General features: G+C 37.6%; 1 protein-coding gene across 23 annotated transcripts in view; it reads right to left on the bottom strand.

Moving 5' to 3' along the window:
* Window positions 1-18,915, bottom strand: part of AHCYL2 (adenosylhomocysteinase like 2) — a 168,791-nt gene that overhangs the window by 13,406 nt on the left and 136,470 nt on the right. For 14 of the 23 annotated variants that reach the window (XM_070616573.1, XM_070616562.1, XM_070616569.1 and 11 more), the window contains 8 exons: window positions 15,896-15,998; window positions 14,143-14,237; window positions 11,186-11,292; window positions 9,950-10,066; window positions 6,555-6,618; window positions 6,098-6,186; window positions 3,416-3,486; window positions 1,087-1,181 (listed from right to left, as the gene is read on the bottom strand). In XM_070616573.1, coding sequence (XP_070472674.1) covers window positions 1,087-1,181; window positions 3,416-3,486; window positions 6,098-6,186; window positions 6,555-6,618; window positions 9,950-10,066; window positions 11,186-11,292; window positions 14,143-14,237; window positions 15,896-15,998 — 741 coding nt within the window. Of the gene's footprint in view, window positions 1-214; window positions 368-1,086; window positions 1,182-3,415; window positions 3,487-6,097; window positions 6,187-6,554; window positions 6,619-9,949; window positions 10,067-11,185; window positions 11,293-14,142; window positions 14,238-15,895; window positions 15,999-18,915 lie in introns of all 23 variants that reach the window. The other 9 variants (XR_011539259.1, XM_070616559.1, XM_070616558.1 and 6 more) reach the window with 1 other exon arrangement.

Here is an 18,915-nt window from a genome sequence, read left to right as displayed (position 1 = left end):
AAAGAACCAACTAAATTATTCATTATAAGCAAAACATGGTAAGACAGAATAATGGAGTCATGCCACTCAGAAACCTCAAGGGTAGAAATAGGCTTTGGTAGGTTGTTTTTCCAGCTATTTTTAATAACAGAAGAATAGAGCACAGAGTTAAAAAGAGAAACCATTTAAAATAGATATTATCCAATAGGTTCTCAGTATATCAACCGATCCTTACCTGGCAATGCTGAAGCTCAATCAGAGCAGCCCTCAGTGGAGATGAAAGCATGCTTTGCTTGAGCCATTTACCCAGACAGAAATACAGTTGTGCCAGAAAAATGCCATAAAATTTTAAAACCAGAAAGTCACACTGAGAGATACTTTGATAAGTCTGAAAAGAAATAAATAACACTTCTATTAACTATTACTTGGGCAACTTAGTAGGACCAAGTGTTACGCTGGATTGGAAAATTTTAGGGTGAATATAATCAAATTAGGAAGCAAAGTGATAGATTTTCCAGGTTTGAGGAACACATGCTATTGAAATAATTGTGACACCTACACACCCAATTACTATAGTTTAGAAAATATGTTAAGGGGAGACCTAGCCCAGTGAAAGAGAGAGAGAAAACAGAAACCACCGTATTTGACAGTCACAGTCAATCTTAAGCAATGTTCTCAACATAGCCCATAGATTTCTCTCCTTTGACTTGTTTCCTTGGACCAACCTACTTCTCTCACCTTTATGGTAAAATTAAACATCCCCAAAATACTGACTACCATACTGACTCACATTTGTTGTGTGCTTTTTGTAGCTTTGAGCGTACCCAGCTCTTAATCCTAAACAGAAAGATAAAATGGCTTACAGTATAAGTAGATATCAAGCTTGCGCAGAAGAAAACAACCATTTGAAACAATTAAGTTTAGATGAAGAAGCTTTACAGAATCTACAAGCACAGCCCACAAGGCTAGTAAGTGAACAGACTGTGGACAGCTCTGCCGGAATAGTCATGTTTAAGATGGCTGCTAACCCTTCTCTTTCCTCTTCCAGTTTATGTTTCTTGTGAAGGAGAGGGAAAAAAGCCCCCATTATGAGTCACTTGATCTTACCACATCAATCTCCGTGTTGGAATGTCCCATGTTACAAACGATGCAGCTATTCTTCATGCGATCCAAGTGCTCTCTGGTTACCACATTCTTGTTACCTTAAAAACAGAAGAGATATCCACATGAAAAGGAATGAAATTGGACCCCTACCTCACACCATATGTAAATTTAACTTGAAATGGATCAGACACCTAAATGTAAGAGCTAAAACTATAAAAATCTTAGCAGAACATAGGAATAAATCTTTGTGACCTTGGGTTAGGCAATGATTTCTTAGATATAATACCTAAAGCACAAGCAACAAAAGAAAAAATAAACCAGACTACATGAAAATTAAAAACTTTCGTGTTACAAATGATATCACCAAGAAAGTGAAAAGACAACCCACAAAATGAGACAAAATATTTGCAAGTCATATATCTGATAAGGGACTTGTATGCAAAATTTATAAAGAACTCTTACAACTCAACAATAAAAAGACAAATAACCCAATTTAAAAATGAGTAAAGGATATGAATAGACATTTCTCAAAAGAAGATATATAAAAGAAGATGTGCCAACATGCACATGAAAAGACACTCAGCATCATTAGTCATTAGGGAAATGCAAATCAAAACCACAATGAGATACTACTTCACACCCACTAGAACGGATATAATCAAAAAGACAGACCATAGTAAGTGTTACCAAGGATGCTGAGAAATTGTAATTCTCATGCATTGTTGGTGGGATTGTAAAATGGCGCAGTCACTTTGGAAAAGTTTGGCAATTCCTCAAAATGTTAAAAGTATGGGGTGGCCCGGTGGTGCAGTGGTTAAGTGCACACGTTCTGCTTCGGCAGCCCGGGGTTCGCAGGTTCAGATCCTGGGTGCAGACGTGGCACCGCTTGACAAGCCATGCTGTGGTAGGCCTCCCACATACAAAGTAGAGGAAGATGGGCATGGATGTTAGCTCAGGGCCAGTCCTCCTCAGCAAAAAGAAGAGGATTGGCAGTGGTTAGCTCAGGGCTAATCCTCCTCAAAAAAAAAGTTAAAAGTAGAGTTACCATATGATCCAGCAATTCCACTTCTAGGTATATGCCCAAGAGAAGTGAAAACATGTTTACAGAAAAACTTGTACACAATGTTCACAGCAGCATTATTCATACTAGCCAAGAAGTGAAAACAACCCAAGTGTCCATCACCTGATGAATGGATAAATAAAATGTGCTATAACCTTAAAATGGAATATTATTCAGCAATAAAGAGGAATGAAATATTGATACATGCTATAACATGAATGAACCTTGAAAACATTATGGTAAGTAAAACAAGCCAGTCGCAAATGACCACAAGCATGATTCCGTTTACATGAAATGTCTAGAACAGGCAAATCTAAAGACAGAGAAACTATCAGTTGCCTAGGGCTTGGGAAAGGTGGAGAGTAGAATGAGGAGTGACTGCTAATCGTATGGGGTTTCTTTTTGGATGATGAAAATGTTCTAAAATTAGATAATGGGACGTTGCACAACTTTACTAAAACCACTGAACTTTATACTTTAAAAGACTGAATTTTATGGTATGGGAATTATATCTTGATAAAACAAATTGGATTGTGGTGATGGGTGTATGATCCTGGGAATCTGCTAGAAAACACTGAATTGTACACTTAAAATGGCTGAAAAAATAGCTCTTTAAAAAATATGAAGCAAGAACAGTTTCTTATGGTCTCTCTTCTCTGCCCCCAGCTTTCCCTAAAGCTACAAATATATTTTTACTCTCAAATATTCTGATTTTCTTCCTTTAAAATAGAACTATAAAAGAAAACCAATATTCCAATGGTTTATGGTTATACCATAAAGACAAAATAAGTATCTCAGTCCAAGGAAATTAATCATATCTGCATATTCCTCTCTAAAACTCAAAATCTACCTCTCACCATTCCCACTTTCTCTAACTATGAAGAATTTTGCTCTAGCCTTGCTTTAATTATAGGGACTAGAGAGAAATATACATCACTTTTGGAGGTAAAATAAAAAATCAAATGTACAAGTTTAAGATCTGACTTCCCAAATAAAACTCATCTTTAGCCATCTCCTTGGCAGCTGAGGATGTATGGAAATATAGAAGAGTTAAAAGGGATGGAGAGAAATTTTCCCCTGGGGATGACCTAATGGTATACTTTTGATCAGAGCTCTAAAGAGGCAGGAAGAATGTGAAAGACTGACTGGTTTTGCGGACTACTATCTCTGGCTTTTAGAGTTTGGTTTTGTTCAGAACATTTCCAGTCATTTTTCACTTGTTCCATGTAAGCATCTCCAAGTGCCACCCCATTTTATATGTGATAATCATACCTGTACAGGTAATAACAATATCCACTTGTCGGATGACTTCATTTAATTTCACCAATCGAAATCCATCCATACTGTAGAAATAAAGCATGATCAATTAACCTAAATAGACAGCTAGGGAGCCTTTTGCCACAGAACGTCAAAAGCTATTACCAAGGTACTTTAGTACCTACGTTGTCACTTCTTGATATAACCGGACTATTTCTAGCAGAGAAAAATTCACACCATTTCCTTACTTCATACAGAAATAAAAGGTTCTTTTGCATCACTGGAACCTAATTCTTCCTGATAGTAATGAACCAGAGTTAACCATGAAATTCCTCAACCAAGTTTTTAGAAAGTGCCATTTCATCACAGAAACTGCTCTCCCCAAGATCAATGATCTCTTGAATGTAAAAAAAAAAATAAAAATTTTTTCGTAGACTCTTATATTACTTGATTTCCACTGCTACATTAAACATTATTTGCCTTCTTAAAGTCCTTGATATTGTTTTCTCCTGGTTTTCCTACTTTTCTGATTACTTCTTCTTGATCTCAGTCAACTTTAAATGTTAGTACTCTGTAGAGTACTCTTTTCTCTATTCTTTCAGCACTTGTCCGTACCCTTCTCTTGGCTGTAAATGACTCCTTATAGGTGGCTGATTTGCACATATGTCTTCAGTTTAGATCTCTCCAAAACTTCAGAGCCATGGATCAAATTACCCACTGGATAGCTCCTCCTGGATGTACCACAAGGATCCCAAACTTACTACGTTTGGAAATAATATCTTCTCTGCACCCTCCAACTCTATTTCTTCTTCTATATTTTCTATCTGGATCAATAGCACTACTGTTCACTCAACTTTATGAGCCAAATAAACCAGAATGTCCTAGCCTACTACTTCTCCTTAATTGAAGTTGTCACCATATCTGGTTGATTCTTTTTCCTTAATTTCTTAAAATCTCTTGAATCTCTTCCCTCCTCTCCATACATGCTGCCATTGCTTATGTTCAGATCTTATTATTTCTTGCCTAGATTACTACAGTAGCCCCTGGCCCAATCTCATTGCTTTGAGGTTTACATCTCTCTAATTCATTTTGCAGAGTGATTTCCCTAAATGCAATTTGCATCATGTCATTTCCTTGCTTAAAATACTTCAGTGAGATTGCCTGATCTCAGGATAAGACCCAAATACTTATATTGATACATGATTACATTGGCAAAATACCTCAGATATTACCACTCTCCCAAATTTATCCTATCAGCCAGCTACATTAAAATACCCAGCTTCTTAAATTTGCTGTGCTGTCTCCTTCCTCAGTGACTATGCACATGTTGTTCCCTGTACCTGGAATTTACTGGAAACTAAGAAATCACTTACACAAGTTTCAAGACCCAGCTTTGCTGACACCTCTTTATACTCTGCCCTCTTGCTTAGATATTTCTCCTTTGTGTTCCTACAGAAGCATGTGCTGTTTATCTTCATCAGAGGACTTATTATACTCCACAGTGGTTATTTGTCTATGTGCTTCTAAAAGCAGGGAGCTTGTCTCATTTATCTGTTCATCTTATTCATCCTTAGCACACAGCACAGTACCAAATATATAGTAAGTGATCAGTTCACGTCTATAAGATAATTGAATCAGTACCTCAATCAGTATTAAAACATGTTCAGGTTTCTCTAAGAGACCCTGAAAGTACCAGAATGGTGATAATCCCTTTGTGTGCTAGAGCCCTGACTCAGAGAACACCAACAATTCTGCTGGGGAAATCTGGGTTTATGGCTAGGATGCGTGAGGAGCGATAGCATAGCGGGGAAATGGTTAGGGTAAAATCTTGATGCCACGCTTCATTCTATCCTGGCTACTTCCTCTGGAGGGTTAACAGTAAAGACTGAGTGGATTATCCAGGCTACAGACACTGGGACTCTGCAGTAGTTTTCAGGAACAGTGGTATTTCCATCTTGCTGAGAGACGATTTTAATAACAGCTACCATTTAGTGAATATTTATTATGTGACAGAAGCTCTACACTTTATATAATTATATATTACATAATATACAATCAAACATAATAATTATATAATTATTTTACTGAACTTTCACAACTCTTTGACATAGGTAAGTTTACCGACATTTTATAGATGGGAAAGGAACTATTCTTTTTTTTTTAACTTTTAATGTTGGAATCATTTCAAACTTAAGAATTATAAGAATAGTACAAACAACTCCTATATACCCTTCACTCAGCAGATTTTACTCTTAATTTAGATTTGTCTGATGTTTCCTCTTGATTAGATTTAGGTCACACATTTTGGGAGGGAATTTCTAGGAGTGCTTTTATCAGTGCACCACATCAGAAAGGGTCTGATGCCAGTCTATTTCTTTTTTAATCACTGTTTTCAAAGGGAGAAGCATTACAGAGAGAAAAGGTAAGGGGCTGTTTGTTCTCTGGTTCAAGGCATCCTTTGTTACTATTTCCACAGGAATTCTAAATTTTAGTTTCTCTGATAGTCTCTGCTCTCTCAGAGCAAAGCTTCTTGATCTTTGAAACACTAGCACTTACAGTTAATGGCAGTCTCTCTCAGGATCTGAGCCCCTCTAAGATAAAATGTGGCATTCATCAGGCCATTCTTAGGAGGCAGCTACAAGATCACAGTTAGATGGCAGTGCAGAGGAAAAAGCAAGTCTCCTTTTGCATGCTTACCAGGCTTGAAGAGCACAGATGGGGTCAATCTCAGTTACATACACAATGGAGCCCATGGCTTTTAAGGCAGCACAGCACCCCTTCCCCACCTGAAGAGGGGAGAAAGTATACACAAAAAGGAAAGTCAATGAGAAAACAGTTTCTCAAAGCTTCTGGTAAAGTGTACCCCTCTTTCTGCCCCAAAAAGAATTTCACTGAATAGATTTATGCTTGGGGAAAAATAAGAAAAACAAATAAATGAATGCAGTTCATAAACAAACTCCCAGTCCCTGCTTAGCACATGCATGTGAATAAGAACACCCACACTCACGATTTATAATCAAAACACAAGCTAAAAGAATATCACAAATAGTGCACTGGAACAGTCAGAAAATCAACTTAAGAAAAAACTGCAAAAATGCAAAGGGAAAAAGAAGGACTGTACTTTCTTTAAGCTCTAAAGCTGGTTAAACCTTACCTCTCCATAGCCACAGACTACCACCTGCTTTCCACCAAACATCATGTCTGTTGTCCTTTTAAGTCTAGGAGGAAAAAATACTAAGTCAGAAAAATCTTCTCTTGTTTCTCCCTTGAGATTAGATTGAGCCCCTTTGTTTTCATGTTTGTTTTCCCATTCTGAAAGAAAGCCTGGTTTCTATCCTAGAGAAACTATTTAACGACTAGAAAGTAAACTTCAATAAAATACATATTTTCTCAACTACATGCTATCCAACCAATTTCACCTATATTGAGGTTTGTTTTTTTTCCTTTTTTTCCCTTGTCTTTGGAATGATGCAGAAGAGAAGCAGTTATAGACCACAAAGTAACTTTTAAATATAAAAGCAATATATATATTTATTATATAATATTTGGAAATAAAAGATACAAAGAAGAAAATTAAAATAATGTAATTTTTATTTAGGAGGTGACAAAACTCTGGCTTAATGAAAATATTCTAGCTTACTGAATTAGAAACATAAAATATAACACTGATAAATGAATACTACATTTAACAGTATCAGAATGGCCAATAGGTCTCACATTAATTCAAAAGGGAGGGTAATGGGCAACAAGGTGGAGAAGAGCTTTGAAACATGCCAACACTGACTACATGAGATAGTGAGTTTTCTGGGGCTGATTCCTTTTCAGACATGTTCTACTTCTTTGTCTTTGATTTTCTACGAAGCTAGAATAATGGTCCTTACTATTTTCAGGGTCTCTTGGAAGAACTTGTAGGAGCAGTTTCTAGTTTCTCTATAGGTTCAGTCCATCTCCCTTCTCTAGGAATCCCTGGCTATGCAGAATAAAGTTTTCAACTAAAACCAGCCTATTCTGAGATAGATAGTTCCTAAAAATATTTGTGGATCTTTCTACTCACTATCCGTTAACCTCTCCTGTTGAAAAGAGCTTATAAATGCCCCAAAGGCAAAGTAGGAATCCTGTCTTTTTAATGATTTGACAACAGGTATAACTCCATGAACCCAATGAAAGTCAATAAATATCAATTAAATGCAGAGGCAATTTCTTATTGAGTGAAGAGAGTAAGTCTGGCTGGGTTACCACCATACTCAAAAGTCATGGCTTAGAAGAACGGTCCTGGAATGGCTAGGACAACAAGAAAAATCAGTAAACATATTTCTGATCCTTCTTTGCTTTGACTACCCTCAAGCCTTTCTGCCTCTCTTCCCAAGGGAAGATGACTCTCTCTGTGTGACTACAAATGATGGTGTGGTGGAAAGGAAACTTCATCAACACTGCTACTCTCTACAAACGATAGGCTGACAGACCTGGATGGATTTGTCAGGTAATGATTTCCTTGTGATCTTAGAGACCCAGATCTGCCTCAGGGTTTGAGGATAAAGGACAAAAAGACCTCAGTCAAGGAAGGACTTTTTGGGGGGGATGGGAATAAGCTTCCTGGTGGTAAATAAAATTCATGCCCAGTCTCTGACTTCTCTCTGATTCTTCTAGCCACAGGACCCTCTAGAACAGTTCCTACAATATGATCTATTTTATGATCTGAAAATCATAGCTGGGATATCCTTATTCTTCCTACCAAGTGGAACCTCAGTCTCCAGAAGGCTGCACTTGCACTGCTTTTTGGCATTGCAGTCCAATTGCAGAAGTATCCTCCAGGAGTCAGCCGGGCCATTCCCTTACAGCTTATGGCGTATTGTGTAACCAGCTCAGAACTATAGAAGCTTAATCACTAATACCTTTCTCATGTGGACTTTCTATTGGCCTGAATGTCCTCTCCTTTCCATTGCAGACTTTCCTGGAACATACTTTGCCTCTTCCTTAACTTCTCCTGCTCTCAATTCCTCTGAGAGGAACAACTGCCCATGATACAGTTGGAAAGTTTTTCACCATCTAAAGGTGCCAATGAGCTTTTACTACTCAGAAGGTTTCTGGCGGATAGCCGATGTTTTCCTGTTTCTTCATTAACCTTAACTCCTGTTCCACTGCTTCCATCTTACTCTCACTTTTGTATACTTCCGACATTAAAGAATCTTTCTTACCCATAGGGTATATGCTGCTTAGCAGGAACTCTGTCCATTTTTATGAACTGCTATAGGTAGCTTTATGCATCTTTTACTGAACCTAGTACAGGCAGATTTTAGGCTCATAGATTTGGGACGCGAAAAATCTAAAAGATGGTTGTAGATGAGTAAATATTTTAATGAATATATACCCAGATTATTATTGATTTTATCAGACACAAGGCTATTCATCACAATAATACTTATATATGGACAGAACTAGGGACAGTGTACTAACAGACTGATGGATTGAGAATTCACTCAAATGTCCAATCTATTTGATAATACTATTGACTCTATAGGAGTAATAATTAAAAATTGTTCAAATTTGCATTGAACATTCTCCTGCAAAAAAGATTTCAAAGCAAAAAGTTTCTTCTACGATCTAACTCAATCCTAGAATCTATTGTACAGGGTTCTAGAAAGAACAGTAAGGGAACACTGAACATGAGGATTCATACCTTATCTCATTTAATTCTCACAATAACTCTATGAGGTAGGTCTTACTCTCACCATTTTACAGATGAGGAAATAGACACAGAGAAGTTAAATAACTAGTCTGAGGCCTTATAGTTAATAAATGATAGAGCCAATAGTCAAACCAAAGTTCTGGCTCCAATGCCTATTGTGTCACAAACTGCCTGGGATCTAGACTTGTTAGTAATGTGGCCCACAGGCCCTTTCTTCACTTTTCCATTGACCTATACATGGTGTAAACCATTTAGTTTGGCAATATTCTAAAACAACTTAATGGTTTCACATAGGGAATTATTGAGTTTTCCCAGCAAAAATAAAGGAATGTTGGAACACAAGTGTAGAAACAGAAACTGGTTACCGGAAGAACATAGTATTTGGTAAATATCTAAGTAGCTTTTGTCAGCTTTGCAATTCTTACAGATTTGAACAACTAAAAATGCCTCAGGAAATTGACTCTTTGCTCACCAAAACTTTCCAGATGGCCATAGAATTACATGACAGTTGGAGTTTGAGAACTGGTAACATGACCTAGAATGAGAACACTAGGGATCTTTTCCCAAACCATCAAAGATATGTACTTGTTTATAATGACTTTAGTTACTGACTCACAGGCCTGATAGGGTCACAAAGTAAAAATTCTGCCACCAGCAGACATAGGCTAGTCTGACTTTTTAAGTAAAATAGATTTGCTTGTAATAGTGATAGCAATGGTAGCTCTGGGTCATAAAATATCGAGTATGATATGCTGATAAATCCAGAGGGGCTATATGAATCATTTCCAGAAATAACCAAAACCAAAAAACTCAGAACCTTAATTCAACAACTCAAGTTCATCCTAAAGATAACAAAATATTACCCATCAAGAATTGATTCACGGCAACAATAGAGGTTGTCAAATTTCTGTTTGGTGACTGAGTCATTGACATTCATGGCTGGAACACACAGCTTCCCAGCTTTGGATAGCTGGTACAGCCTGAGGATGAAGGAAATCAAGAACATAAAACAATGAGATATTGCAATCTACTGTCAGTTTCATATCACATTCCAGAAATATTTTGATTGGGTAGGCATGAGACACTACTAGTTTCATCCTATTAGTTGTATATAGAGAAATAAAGAATATCTTTCTAGAGCCTGTATACAGCTTAGAAATAAAGGTCTTAGTCAAAAGGCATGTGGGGAAAAGCTTTGACTTACCTCTAAATTTTAAGGACTAAAATGTAAAATTTTAAATTGCTTATTAATTTTATTCTCCTGTTTAATTATAAAAAGAGTAACTTTAAGTACTATTTTAATCCTACTACTCTAATGCAATGATTTTAACTTTCAAATAGTCTCAATTTTATAGTCTCATACACATATCTGTAAATATGTATATCTATATACAGGAGTTTATTTAAATTGAGTCAACTAAAAATTAGAACTGGGTCTTTTACTCAAAATTCATCCCTTACTAAGAATCTGAAGTATGGTATAACCCATAGTTTTGTATATTCAAAAAGATCACAATATATTGAAGCCATGATGGTGGCTTATTTAGAATTACCTCCCTAAAACTTTTATTTCATACTTTCAGTTCTTTCTGGGTGAATAACAGTAAATAGAAATGATTCCAATTTTACTCATGGAATTATTGCTTATTTGGAAACAGAACCCTAAATCCTTGCTCTCCATGTTAAGAATGTAAGCTCTATGAGGGCCCAGGTTTTTGTCTGTTTTGCCCACTGCTAGATCACTGGCACAGTTCCTAGAACAGTTCCTTGCTCATTGCAGAAGTTCAATAAATAAATATCTGTTGAGTAAATGAATTCGTCCAAAAAGGACAAGCAGTCATTGCATTACAATGACTAGGAAACATGAGGACCACACTCCTTCTCCTACCCATCCCTCTCTCACTATTTTAGGTTTGTTATTTGTGTTGTTAATTAAAAAAACAAATGTGCAGGCTCAGATCTCATCACCTCATAGCAGGTTCTAATTTTTAACATAATGTATTCCATAGGTATGTGAATATAGAATATATATGTCTATATATATATATATATATAGAATATATATATATGTCCATAAAATCAGGTATGTCAAATCTTACCTATGGACTCCAGTAACACTTTCCTCTACTATGCCCTTGATTTTCTTAAACATGTTGGGATACTTCTTATAAATCCAGTGAGTAAGATCCCCTCCATCATCCAAGATCTGCAATAGTAAGCATCAATAATGTCATTCATTTTGCTAAAGGCTCAAGGCTTCCAGTGTTTCTCTGGGTCTTGTATCACAATTTCTAATGGTCAATTTACAGATATTTCAAATTTCCTATATGGTTATGAAAAGTAACTTAAAGGCAGTATAATGCCCAAATAGTCGATATTAATTAATAAAAGACAATGAGGGATAAAAGGGCAATTGTAATTCTCACAGCCAAATGAGTTTCCCACATGACACACCTACTAGATCAAAATACACAGCAATGCCATGAGGATTTTCTTATGGACTAACAGCTTAAGTGGTTATCTAAACCACTAGTTCTTGAATGTACTGTAGATATTCAGAAAGCCTAAACTTGCTATTAGCATATTTCTATTGGTTAAATTCAAGACTTTAAATATAATCAGTCAAAGCTTACTTTAAATGAATCCAGATAATTAGTCTCTCTCTCCCAAAACAATGGTTTATAAAACTCTATTAGTTAATCCTTTACTTTTCCCAAAGTACAGGCACTCTCTTACCCAAAATATCAGGCAGCACTGTATGGTTTTGCCTAGTACAACCTCACACTCTCTATAAATCAAATTAAAAATAACTAGGGAACTGTGCAGCATGTAGGTGTGCAAGCTTTTCTCTGAACAGCTCATCACTATTTCAGGTTGTGATTAAAGATAAACACAATGCTGTGCCCACTGAAGCTTTCACCAGCAGAGGAAAGTTTCTGAATTATAAATAAGCTAAAGAAAGACCTGTTTAGCATACTATTAGGCACCAGGCTGTGGCACTTCAGCCCTTCACCTAGCTATGAGAAATGCTTGGCAGGACTTTTCAATTTTTTTTTTTTTGAGGAAGATTAGCCCTGAGCTAACTGCTGCCAATCCTCCTCTTTTCGTTGAGGAAGACTGGCCCTGAGCTAACATCCATGCCCATCTTCCTCTGCTTTATATGTGGGACGCCTACCACAGCATGCTGTGCCATGTCCGCACCCGGGATCTGAACCGGTGAACCCGAGGCCGTCGAAGCGGAACATGCACACTTAACCGCTGTGCCACCTGGCCGGACCCAGGACTTTTCAAATTATACCCATCCTCCTGGAAAGTCCCACAGAACTGAGTTGCCCTCTACTGGCATGCACCCATTTTGCAGTCCCATCAGTTATCAACTCTACTACAAGTGCCAAACATGCCATCCTGGATTCCTGGGTACACAAAATCCCCAACCTCACGTCTACCACTTGATCCCTTTTTTGCTTCTCCTCTTGGTGTTGATCTATTTTCTCTGACTCAACTAAACCTTATTTGAGAGCAGAGATCCAAGGTCGGACTCTCATTAAAACTCTTACACTCACTCCATACTACAAGTTAGTGCTCCATTTTCTCCCAGTAGAAACCCTCAGCACAGATGCCCTAAGAAATGGAAAGGCTCCTCTGAGTTTCTCTCTCTTTCTGCATGTATGAAAACCCTCATGGAGTTTCCCCTTGCAGCCTCTGATCCCTAGCACACAAAAGATCAGACACAGAAGACTGAGCAGTTGTATTTTTGTCCATGTTTCTCTTTTAACAAAGGTATCTAACACAGGCAGGTAGTAGCTATCACTAATATTTATTAATGAATGTAGCCCATAATTCTCACCAGGTAATTCTATTGTAGAAAATTCTTGTTCCAAGGAATCTTCCTGAGGTTGGAAAGCAAGTAAAATTACTAGATCTTGACAGGATCCAAAGAGATATGGGTCCTGTTTTCTGGAGCAACAACTGTTTTTATCCTTGTCTTACTTTCTTCATCAACCTTTCCAGCAGTTTGTGCTGGCTCTACAGTTTATAAAAGCTCTCTGGGTACAATCCAATGTCCTCCCTGTGTTTATGACTATAAAATTAACGTTTTATTTCCAGTAGAAAGCCCCTGGCATATCTTCTTTAGCGCCTGTCAGTCATACTCCCTTCTGTCACTGTTAAACTCTGTTAGAAAGAGCTGACTCATCTTACAGCTGACTCCTCCCTCCCTTTCAGGATATGAAGCCTTTAACCCAGCTTCCTCAAACCAGCACTTGGTGCAGTATGACCTGGCTCACAGAATCCAGAAAGATAGGCTGCTTCTCTCTGCTGTGTACCAGGTGAGGCCTACTTGACAGTCTTTAGCAGCAAGCAATAGTTGGACTAAAGTTTCAAGGATTCTTTTTTCATTTGATTCCCTAATTTCTCCTCTTACTCATATGTAGAAATGTCTGCAAAGTAGGAGTGCCTCATATTTTGTGCAGCTTTTTGTTTCTCCCTGTGAATCTAATATGCTATCAGCCTTCGAGAACTTGATCTTCTAAAAAATGAAAGAAAAATACAAATGAAGCAAAACAAAAAACCCAAAACCTAGTCATCTTTCTTAAGATGGGGAATGAATAAAGAGAAGAAATTTGAACTTGGAATCTCTTCAGGTTAACGATAAATTTAGCATATGATTCTAGAGAGAACACTAAGTACCACAGCAGCTGTGTGTACATGTGTGTGTTGTTGTTGTTGTTGCTGGGGGTGGTGAGCAGTGGTAGGGGAGGGTAACTCATTAATCTTACTTTTCAACCAGACATGTGTGAACCTGAGTGTTGCTGATGAATATGAATGCTTCTAAGATCAGAACCAACAATTACAGCACTTTGAGGCTACAACGAGATTCAATATTCTTGTAGCACCCTAAGCATAAGCATCTAGTTCTGCTGGAAGCCTAGGTACATCAGATAGAAAAGTAGGCATTTTCCTTCCTTCCTGTTGGGAAACCCTCTCCCAGGCCACAGCCTCTTCCTCTTTCCCTTCCAAACCCCTATAGAATTGTGTTAGCAGAAATCAAACCCACCATGTTTGGCTGCCAGCCTTCCACATTCACACATCTATCAATGCACCACCAAAAGTCATCTTCTGATTCTCCTTTCCAGGCAAAGACAGGAAAACCTGAGAAAAGGAACAAAGAGAAACCATTAAAACCTGAAAAAAGGGCTGACCCTAAATTCTGGCAAGAAGATGCTGGTTTTCCCCAACTCCAAACTCTCTTGTTGTGCTGTACTCCTTGGATTGACTTTCTTCACTGCTTGGTACTGTCTTCAGCCCCTTCATCCACTCCCTTGTCTTTGGTGGTCATTTTGCTCTTGTTAGACCAAAGAGAATAAGGAAAAGGGACAAAAGTATGATAGATGCTAAAAATATGACTAAACGGAAAAAAAGAAGAAACCAGAAATACGTACTTCTTGATCTAGTCCAACTGGAATTCTCACCATTTCCCAACTATACTTTGATCTTTCTTGTTTCTATACTTTAGTCATCCCATCCTCTTCATCAGGAAAACTCTTACACTCTTCTCCAACTATTAAAATATTGTCACACTTCATGTCCCAGTTAAGTGCCATGTGCCTAATGAAGCGTGATCAACTCAACTGGAAGTGATCTCTCTTGGAATTTGAGCTGTAATAAGCCCCTTGTTTCTGTTCTGAATGTGGACTTATGATCTATCATAGCATTTATCATTTATGTCCCTGTATTATCATTATTATATATGTGTCTTCTCCTCAACTACGGTATAAGATTCTGAGGACAAAGACATTGTCTTATTTGTCCCTGTATCTCTTAGAGTAGGTCAATAAGCATTTTTTGGAGAAAAAAGAAATGAATGTATCTGTACAATTCATTGAGCTATATATTTAGTACTTGTGCACTTTTTTATACATATTTTATACATTAATAAAAATTTTATAAATGAATAAATGTAAATGAAAGAACCAATGAAATGCTGAAAGTGCTAGCAGGAGGAGAGACATACATGCACTATCGGGTTTTCCCAGCATTTCTCAAGAGCCCTGAAGCAAGAGTTTGGTACCATGATCTGTGCTGTGTTGTCAGAGAGTGAAAGCAAGAAACTGACAAAGTCCAAATTTCTCTATTTCTTTTGTCCTTCAAGTGTCAGTGTGATCAAATATTAATCTGCCAGGTCAATTCCTGTTAACTTCTGAAGCAGAAACACCAAACATTAAATCAGAGCAAACTGCTGAAAAACCAGCAGGACCTCAAAACTATGCCTGAAGCATTTTCTTTTCTAATCCAAATTACCTTAGAGATAGTGACTGGTGTTGACTGGTGCTCTAATATTAGCAAGTCAAGGCAATGCACTGACTAATAATAGAATATTAGACATAAGAAGATATTTGTGACTGTAAAACAACAAAGTTATCTAGATCGTATTTAACAACAGAAGCCCAGAAAGAGAGCAATCTCATCAAGACTAGGGATCCATTTCTTCTAAGACAGCTTTGTTAATGTCAATCGTCCTTAAAGATTTAAACAATCATTTGTTGCTTAACAACAGGGATACGTTCTAGAAATGTTCATAGAAATGTGTCATTAGGTGATTTCGTCATTGTGCAAACATCAGAGAGCATACTTACACAAACCTAGATGGTATAGCCTACTACACATCTAGGCCATATGGTACTAATCTTATGAGACCACCGTTGTATATGCAGTTCGTCGTTGACCAAAACATGGTCATGTGGTGCATGACTGTCTTGAAACAATGGAACTTTTCAGAGACTTACTAGAGAACAAGCAAAAGATCTTACCACTTTCTGCTAGAGCAGCAGCCACTTCATTGAGAGTGGAATAGATGTTGCAGGCAGCCCATCGGCACTGTGCCCCCAGAGCACCCAGAGTTTCCATAAGCACCTATATTAAAGAGAAAGCAGGAGATGAGCATGCTTGGGCCAAAAAATTGGTCAAGGAGATTAAATTTATATATTTGACAATGAGAAAGTACATCAGGAATAACTGAGGCCAATGATTTTCAAATTGTGCTCTACAGAAACGCTTCAGTATTTTGAGAAGAGGGCAAGTATTGGGGGTAGGCATGGGGAAGGTTCCAGCTGAACTCTATGTAAGATTCAATTAAACCAAGGATTTCGGAGCCAAAACGTTTTTTAAAAACCACTAATTTACAGTCCTGCTTCTTCTCAGGATGTAGAAAGTTGCAAAAGAAGCTCCTACCCTAACAACAAGAAAAATCCAAATAATCTACAAAACCATTACTTTTCTTGCACTCATCAAAGAGCTGAAGTCATAAAACAACCAAGTGAACTGAACTCCAAAAGTAGCAAATCCCTTGAAGGAGAGAGGGAACACTGTTTCACCTTTGGCAGAGCATGGAAGGAAGAGGTGGCTGCCACACATAAGGGTAAGAAAAAATTAGCTAAAATTGTAATGAAGTAGTAAAGGCTGAGTGTGGGAAAGTGTGTCAGTTTGGAATTTCTAGTAGTCCCAGGCACAAGGAGATTTCATATGCGCATGCATATACTTTTCCAGGCGTTTCCACCCAGTGCTCACAAGAAAGACTGAGGGCAAGGAGCTGACTGGCTGTACTCAAAGATAAGCATGAAATGTGGGCACTTCCCCACAATCTTCTCCCATAGGAAGCAAAAATCTTAAGCTGTAAGAAGTGGAGCAGGAGTTATGCCTGCCACCAGGGACCAGGCAAAGATCCACTGCTTCTGGGGGAGGGTAGAAGCAAAAATTCTTTGCTCCTGGGGGAACAGCACGAAACCCTCTTGGGCCCAGGACCCCACACTGATAATAAAATAAAGATCTGCTACCTTTCCAGGAGGGGCAGAACAATATCGCCTGCTCAAGACCTTTCACAGATATAAGGCAAAATTTGGCTACTACTGAGCGGAGAGACGGGAACACTAAAAAAGCGCTACCTTCACAGAGGCCTGCCTAAGACTGAGGCTGGACCAGGAGATTCAAGAACCCCACTTGCCCTAACCATGAGCCTAGCTCCAGGAAACAAGCGGCAGCCATCTAGTGCTGCAGGGAGGGAATGCACTTGAAGAGAGAGCCCTCCTGTGGCAAGCATGTGCAGAAGCAGCTGAAAGATGAGGGTGAAGCCAAAACAGAGGGGATCACTCAGGTAACCTCAAATCACAAGGTAACAGTAGTCCACTGCTGGAGGAATTTGAAGCCTATGGTACAGAACTGAAATCCAGTCCAATTTGTGATAATAATGGAAACTAATATACTACCATTCAATATAAAATTTCAAGACACACAAAAAAGTGAAAAAGAACCCAACCCACTGTCAAGAAATACAGTATTTAAGAGAATCAGACTCTGAGATGAGATAGATGTTTAATCAGACAGGAACTTTAACTACAATTAATATGTTTATGTTAAGGGTCTAGCGAAAAAGAGGGACAACATCTATGAACCGAAAGAGAATTTCATCAGAAAGATGGAAATTATAAAAACAAGCTGAAATGTCAGAAATAAAAAATAAAATAAAAGGTAGCAGAGATTAAGAATTCTTTGAGGCTTTTCATCAGATTGGGCATATCTTAGGATAGAATCAATGAACTTGAAGACAGATCAATAGAAATTACTAAACTGAAATACAGAAAGAAAAAAGAGTGGGGGGAAATCAGAACAAAGCATCCAAGATTTATGGGATATCATCAAACAGTCTAACATAAATGTAATTGGAGTCCTAGAAGAAGAGAGAATAGGGCAAGAGAAATATATGAAGAGTTAATGGGCAATTATTTTCCAAAATTAATGAAAGAGGATTCAGGAACAATGGCATCTCAATAGCAAAGAGCACACTATTGTACAGATCCACTAAAAGGAACCAGGAGTCCTTGGAGAAACGGCTAATTACAGGGCTAGAACAGGGAATGTACAAGATGAGCTTAGATCATCTTGTACCAGAAGCAAGGAAATGCTCAAAGAATGAGAGGGCTACGTCAAATGACAAGCCATATTAGCCAGACTAAAGGGGCTGCGCATGGCCAAAATTGGAACAATTTGAGCATGATAATAAAGAATGATAGTAATGGATTATAACTCATTAAACAAAATAGAAAACAATGACTCAATACAAATAAAAATAAACAAATGAGTGAATAAATCACAAGTTGAATGAAGAATGGGATATTTACAGTTTCATATCACTACCTCACAAAATACTTATTAATTACAAGGATGAAAATAATTTGTACAATGGAAAAGTCTAGCAGACACCACCTCAATCAAGGGATCAAAATGAACATCAGTCATGGGACAAGTCAAAATCATGTGATACCTAATAAGCTTAAATTAAAAAAATGCAGCATCAGTTCCAACTAAAGATGCATAGCGTGAATCTAATAATGAGGAAGCATCAGAAAAGCCCAAATTGAGGACATTCAACAGAATAATTTGTCTATAATCTTGTAAAGTGTCAAGATCATGAAAGTTAAAGAAAGACTGATGAACTGTGCTGCACTAAAGGAGACTAAAGAGAGATGACAATTAAATGGGACACGTAACTGTGGACTGGATCCTTTTGCTATAAAAAATATTACTGGGACAACTAGTCAAACTCAAATGGGGTCTGAGGATTAGATGGTAATAACGAATCAATGCTAATTTCCTAATTGTGAATGTTTGTACTGGTTGTATAGAAGAATGTCCTTATTTGTAAAAAAACATGCACTAAAATATTTGTGGGTAGAAGGAGCACCAGGTTGGCAATTTACTCTCAAATGGTTCCGGAAAAAAGTTATGTGTACTGTACTTGCAATTTTTCTACAAATCTATGAAAAATATTTAAAAA

The sequence above is a fragment of the Equus przewalskii genome, chromosome 4 (assembly GCF_037783145.1).
Source record: "Equus przewalskii isolate Varuska chromosome 4, EquPr2, whole genome shotgun sequence".
Classification (NCBI taxonomy): Eukaryota; Metazoa; Chordata; class Mammalia; order Perissodactyla; family Equidae; genus Equus; species Equus przewalskii.
Note: the sequence above shows the minus strand (reverse complement) of the source record. Positions and strands in the feature narration are given on the sequence as shown.